The 6,806-nt window shown below is 36.7% G+C and overlaps 1 protein-coding gene across 3 annotated transcripts; it reads right to left on the bottom strand.

Moving 5' to 3' along the window:
• Positions 1 to 2,539: 2,539 nt before the first annotated feature.
• On the bottom strand, positions 2,540 to 6,061 carry LOC141427803 (uncharacterized). 3 transcript variants are annotated; one of them, XM_074087390.1, is made up of 2 exons: positions 5,887 to 6,061; positions 2,540 to 2,921 (listed from the first exon to the last, which is right to left on the bottom strand). In XM_074087390.1, the coding sequence occupies exon 2, from the start codon at positions 2,918 to 2,920 to the stop codon at positions 2,546 to 2,548; it is 375 nt and encodes a 124-aa protein (XP_073943491.1). In that variant the 5' UTR covers position 2,921; positions 5,887 to 6,061; the 3' UTR covers positions 2,540 to 2,545. The 3 variants fall into 3 exon arrangements, 2 of the variants coding, with proteins under 2 accessions (XP_073943491.1, XP_073943490.1); XM_074087389.1 differs by lacking the exon at positions 5,887 to 6,061 and adding an exon at positions 3,551 to 3,554; XR_012451364.1 differs by lacking the exon at positions 2,540 to 2,921 and adding an exon at positions 3,565 to 3,669.
• Between the last annotated feature and the right edge of the window lie 745 nt (positions 6,062 to 6,806).

Below are 6,806 nucleotides of genomic sequence, written 5' to 3'. Positions count from 1 at the left end.
ACCTTTTTCACCTCAGCACTCAAAAGGCAGTTTTGCTATGAGAAATCAGTGAGCAAAATCGCATTTTGCTCACTCCGTGAGACAAAGTAACTTTTTAATTATTTTTTTTAAATGCTGAGTACAGTGTTGGGTCTACTCACTGAATTCCAAATATTTGAACTTTACTTTTTCTGTCATTTCACTTCAACTCGAAAAAAGCAAGAGATAGGATCAAATTTGTCGATTACAAACTTAAATTAAATTTTTGGTATTAAAAAATATATCGAAATATTTCCAAAATGTAAATTTTCCCGATCTTTTAATAAAGTATGCAACCTCGTTGCACGAAAGCCCCTCTCTTGTTTTTTTTTTTTATAAAAGAATTCCGTATACGGCCTCTACAGTATAATTATTATTTGTTAAATTGAATGATTTTTAACAAAATCTATTTATGTTTATGTAATAGAAATCTTAATAAAATCATATTTAAAAGTTTTAATTGTTCAACCTTTTCAATTACCCGAGATGAGGCTTTTTGCAATATTAAAAATAAGTGTGACATTAGTACAAGAAGTTAAGATTGCATGTTATGAGTATGCGATTTGTATTGTAGCTACTGGACTCTTTTTATGGTTTTAAATGTAATTATTATATTTGATAATAATCGGATTCTATTTTAAAAAAATATGTTGTTTTGTAAACAGGTAGGTATATGTGGTTTTATTCTTATGTTACATTTAAATTATGTTCTCGCTGCTGAGGTGAAAAATTGTATGTGTCACACGAGACCAAAGTTTTTTTGCATCTCGTGTATTTCAATCCCTTGCTGATCTCAGGATTCTAACCTAGAATCACTCGCTGACGCTCGTGATTCAATTATAGAATCCTTCGCTTACTCGGGATTCAAAATCAACACTCGCAACAAAAAACAACTTTGCTCTCTTGTTGCACAAATAACTATTTTGTATACATAAGAGGGGGGAAAACGAGCATGCGGATCACCAGATGGGTGCGTTGCCGGCCCTTTGAGAGACTGATAGGCTCGTTTTTAGGGTTCCGTAGCCAAAATGGCAAAAACGGAACCCTTATAGTTTCGCCATGTCTGTCTATCTGTCTGTCCGTCCGCGGCTTTGCTCAGGGACTATCAATGCTAGAAAGCTGTAATTTTGCACGGATATATATGTAAACTATGCCGACAAAATGGTACAAATAAAAATTGTTAAAAAAAAATTTTAAGGTACCTCCCATAGACGTAAAGTGGGGGTGATTTTTTTTTCTCATCTAACCCTATAGTGTGGGGTATTGTTAGATAGGTATTTTAAAACCATTAGGGGTTTGTTTAGGCGATTTATCGATTCATTGATTTTTTTGCGAAATATTCAACTTCAAAGTGCAAATTTTCATTAAAATCGAGCGTCCCCGCCCCGCTCTAAAATCTAAACCGGTGGGTGGAAAAATTTGGAAAAATTCATGATGGTAGTAAGTATATCAAACTTTCATTTCATTTCAAGGAAAACTATAACGGCTAAGTTTGCTTGAGAATTATTACTAGTTTAAGAGTAAATAGCAGCCTAAGGTATAAAATATACCTAAACTTGGAAGATTCCGTATAAAATACGAAATCCTTAGAAAAATATTACTTAATTCTTCCATAATGGCTACGGAACCCTATTTTGAGATTCCTAAGTTGTACCGCTCCGGAAACACTTTCCCAGGGAGCTGGTTCCATACTTTAGTCGTGCGTGGAAGAAAGTTTCGTTTAAAGCGGACGGTGCTAGATGGCCAATCATCAAGGTGGTGAGGATCAAATGACTAACGCCTGCGCGAAGTACGGTAGTGAAACCTAGCTGCAGACATCAACCCGAATAATTCATATTCGCGTAACTTAATATTTCTAATCCAAATTTCCATAACGTTATGTCTCATAATTATTAATTCGCATAATTGAAAATCCATAATTTTAATGCACATGATGTAAATTGGCGTAAATCATGAGTTGGCATAAATTTAATAAGCATAACGTTACTTTGTATAAGTAGGTAGGTATTAACCCCTCGTATGCTTAGACGCGGGTCCGTGCCAAATTTAAGGTAATCTTTTTTTTAATCAGCAGAATTTGTGCTTATTAAAACAGATGCGACTAGAATTCAGTATTTTTTTTAGTTCCTGCATACTAGGTTTCTGCTACTAGGTGTTAAAGGTATAATGTTGATTATTGATTATTTTTGTTGTTTAAATGTGTGTGATAATAACACGTAAGCTATTGTAGTAATACTTAGCATTTTTTTTGTATTTTAATCGGTTCGATCTCCGGGTAAGGTAGTGTATTTTCAAAAATATGTTAATGCAGTTTGTTTATTTCTAAAATTTTCCACTAATTATGACTCACATTGATATACCAAATTCATATTATAAATCTGTCAAGGTGTATATTAATTGCCAGATCTAGCGGCCACCATCGGTAAAACTAAGTGTTTTTTGCAACCATTGCTGGTCATTTACTAACCTACTCACTCCTACTCCCCGAAGGTAAATAAAACAAAAACTACAATAACCTCATTTATTTCTAATATTTATACTCAAACCTCTGCACCTGAGTGACAACAGTTTTACCTCCCTTCGTCTCTTTCTTGAACAGGTGCTGGAAGTTAACTGACACGTCTTCTGTTACTGTCAGTCTTTGGAATCTTAATCCATCCTTCCCGAAATTAGACTCTTCGGTTTTAACTGTTAACACTGGCACGTAAGTTTCAACCGTATCACCTTCTTTTATAACAAGTCTCCCATCACTTACATTGTCTACGTCGGTTCCATTTGTCTCCATTGGTACATCTTCTGGTACACTCGAATCTGGTGCTCGAAGTTTCTGCTGCCTTGGTACGTCGGATTCGATGTTAGTAGGTGTTAGAACCTCGATTGTAAGTTGATGCTTTTCTGCCATTCTGGAAATTATGTGAAAACATACCTTTGTTTATTTTTGTTTGTATTAACCCTTATAAATTATTAATGTATCAGAAAATTAATACGATGAACTACTTAATTAAGTTAGTTACGAATAATTTTGTCAGACTAAGTAATTTCAAACAAATAAATGATTCAACGCATTATATTCTCCAGCATTAACTTAGCTAGAAACTAATTTTATATCACGTTTAAAATTTCATCAAGCAAATATGGGGTATTTGGTATATTTTATGGTAATTAGATTTAAATAGCACACCGAAAATGAAACGCAAAAGGCGACCAAAATGTAGTCTGTACTAAGTAAGTCTACTTAGTCTCATGCGACGTGAAGAAGACAACCATCTGCCTTTAAATAATGGGAACAATAACCGATAATAATCAACATAGCGAGGAAAATCATTTTCACGTGACAAAACCGCATCGAAATTGGTGTAGCCGTTTGAGCTCTACGATGCCACAAACAGACGTCATACTTGGACGCCTCTTTGCGTAGGAGGTTAAAATGGACATAGGTACCTAAAGTGTATTATGTGTTTTATGGTTGTTTTGCAAGCATGACGTATCTTAATCTATAAAATTGTTGTACGAGTAAGAATGTATACTCCACTTGTCTCCTTGACGAGGAACTTCAAGAGCCGACTGTGTCCAATCTCCATTAAAACATGATTATTGATACGGTCGATAACGCTGCACCGATAGCAACTATCACTAGATCATTGTGTGATACTGAAGCAAAACGATTTTGGGTTTGTCATTCATTCATCAAAGTGTACTTAAATAATATCTATTGTTTGTCAGACAAATAATAGCTTAGCTAGAGGGAACGCTGCCAGCATCTTCGGAACCTAGTTTAAGGCGACTTGGCTACCAGCAGTTTTTGGCATAATTTGTATCGCATAGTATCGTTTGGCATAATTATCATATCGCATAATCTGGTTCGTACGAAATTCATACTGTCTAATCTTGTGTTTAACTTTGTTTTATCTTGTCTAACCTAACCGTACCTACCTTGGTGTCAGCTAGATTCTTTGGGAAGTCACAGTTTAACTTCTACCTAACCTACTTTTTCTGTTAGCAATTCGTTTCTGTGTGGAGTTTTTCTTGGGAAAATAGTGCGATGGTTTCGTTATGCGAAATTACACTTACCTATACCAAGCAACTTTTATGCGAAGTAATTATTTTGTGAAAAAAGTTTATGCAATACGTGTTATACTAAGATTGGGGCAAAAGAGATTATGCTAGGTGAAGGGTACGCGCCCTGCACCGCAAGAATGGAAAATACATATATTTAGTTGTCGTTTTGAACGTGTTAACATTTGTAATAATCCCAGCGTAATATGGGGCGTTGGGAGACGAGTAACGGGGCGTTTTTTAAAAAAGTGTACGCTGTCCTTATTTTTGAAATTTTGGAAAAAATATGGTTTTTCTACTCAAATCAAGAGAACAATCGATTCCGATGTTTAAAAAATGTCCCCATTTTATCATAAAAATATTATGAGTCAGTTTCAACGCACATACTAAGTGTATGAAAAAATTCTTTAAAAAAATTCTTGATTGTGCTCTTGATTCTGAGTAGGAAAAACCATATTTTTTTCCAAAATTTCAATAATGACAGGGTACACTTTTTTTTTCAAATCGCCCAACTATGCCTTTATTTAATACGTTTAAGATTATAATTATCATATTACATACACAATGGGAGAGTGTGTGTGAGCCCACACACAGTCCCACAGCTGGGCACAAGTATTGTCTCAAAAGGAGAGCCTTTTTTAAACTTTGTAATGTCACGAATAATATTTTCTTTCTCTCCTTTCAAGCACATCTAACATCACGGACTATACGTGGTACAGGCCTCTTCACAGAATGAGAGGACTTTATTCATTGCTTGCCTTTCATTATTGTGTTCGATTATATAATTGAGATATAAATAACTGGACTTATCTATAATCCCTATGTCCGCTGGATAAGAAAAAAATGCGATTTAAATTAAATTTTCCGCAGATTACAGTTGTTTATTTGTCCAATTCACCTTCCTTTTCCTTCTGACTTAAATTTTAGCATTTCACCATCGATACATAATAACACCATAACACTAGGGGTATTGCAGATGCGTTGCCAACCTAGAGGCCTAAGAGGGATACCTCACGTGCCAGTAATTTCGCCGGCTGTCTTACTCTCCACGCCGAAACACAACAGTGCAAGCACTGCTGCTTCGCGGCAGGATTAGCGAGCAAGATGGTGGTAGCAATCCGGGCGGCTAAATTACCTATTTCTGCATACATTGGAGGGCTATATTTTTTGCCTCTCAGTAATTTGAAAATGAGTTATTTTTGGTTCGCAAAACCTTTCAGAATGAATGGTTTTATATTAGTAAGTATTTTAACCGTATAGCCCAGTGTAGAAAACCTGACTTGGAAGCTTGAGGTCCCGGGTTCGATACCGGTGTTTGTATGAAAAATACGATTAACTCTCGACTCTTGGGTGTTGAATGTGTATTTAAGTATGCATCTATCTATTTAAGTATGTTTATCCGTTGCCTGTTCCCGAACCGATTGGTGTCAAGTGTCCCGTGATATTTATTATTATTAGTACCTGGGCGACCGAGCTTTGCTCGGGCTAAAACTCGATAAAAGCTATTTCCCAGAGATAAGACCAAGCTAGATCGATTTGTCATCCCCGAAAACTCCCACATACCCAATTTCATAGAAATCGTCGCAGCCGTTTCCGAGATCCTCGAAATATATATAAGTATATATACAAGAATTTCTCGTTTAAAGGTATTAGATTCTCATATATGTATAAGAGGGGGCAAACAAGCATTCGGGTCAACTGATGTTCCCATCAATCAATCACCGCCACCCATGGACACCCGGAACACGAGGGGTATCACAGGTGCGTTGCCGGCCCTTTAAGAGACTTCGCTTATTGTTATTTATTACTAACCGTACGAAGTCTAACTTTTAAGAATGAATGAAAACTGTCGAATTTTTTGACACTAAATATGGTCGAATCTCACAACTGATCCACATGCACTTTTTCCACCACTATACACAATTCTAACTAATTCCAACACAATGGTACTTTCTTACACTGTAAAAATAAATAAAAACTCGTAAAATAACTTACAATACAGTTTAGCAAACACTAACTGAATACTACGGACTGTAGTCCATATTATTATCTCCTGATAAAGATATCTCATTGATAAGTTATTTATTAGTCACAGATAAGCTAGATTAACTATGCCAGAATGGGTCTGCTAAATTGCTAATCGTCTGTTTAATCCTATGTAATTCATGAAAATATATTTTTTATAAAACAATTCAAACTAATTAACTAAAACACACCGCAGAATACGGCACTGCAGGGCTACTACGAAACTCGAAACTCGAAGTTCGTGTCGTGCGGTCCCTCTGACACTTATACTATTTGATACGAGAGCGAAAGGGACGGTACGATACGAACTTCGAGTTTCGTAGTAGCCCTGCTGTATGTGTCGCGTCTGCAGGGCTACTACGAAGCTCGAAATTCGAAGTTCGTATCATGCAGCCCCGATACTATTTAACACGAGAGCGAGAGGGACGGTAAGATAAGTTTGCAGGTGGTAGGACCTTGTGCAAGGTCCGCCCGGATTGCTACCACCATCTTGCTCGTTAATCCTGCCGTGAAGCAGCAGTGCTTGCACTGTTGTGTTTCGGCGTGGAGAGTAAGACAGCCGGTGAAATTACTGGCACTTGAGGTATCCCATCTTAGGCCTCTAGGTTGGCAACGCATCTGCAATCCCCCTGGTGTTGCAGGTGTCTATGGGCGGTGGTGATCTCTTACCATCAGGAGACCCACCTGCTCGTTTGCCATCCAATCGA

This window comes from Choristoneura fumiferana, chromosome 5 (genome assembly GCF_025370935.1).
Source record: "Choristoneura fumiferana chromosome 5, NRCan_CFum_1, whole genome shotgun sequence".
Taxonomy (NCBI): Eukaryota; Metazoa; Arthropoda; class Insecta; order Lepidoptera; family Tortricidae; genus Choristoneura; species Choristoneura fumiferana.
Note: the sequence above shows the minus strand (reverse complement) of the source record. Positions and strands in the feature narration are given on the sequence as shown.

What these genes read in the sequence shown, in the direction of transcription:
- LOC141427803 (XM_074087390.1), bottom strand. Translation starts at nt 2,920, where the DNA reads ATGGCAGAAAAGCATCAACTTACAATCGAGGTTCTAACACCTACTAAC.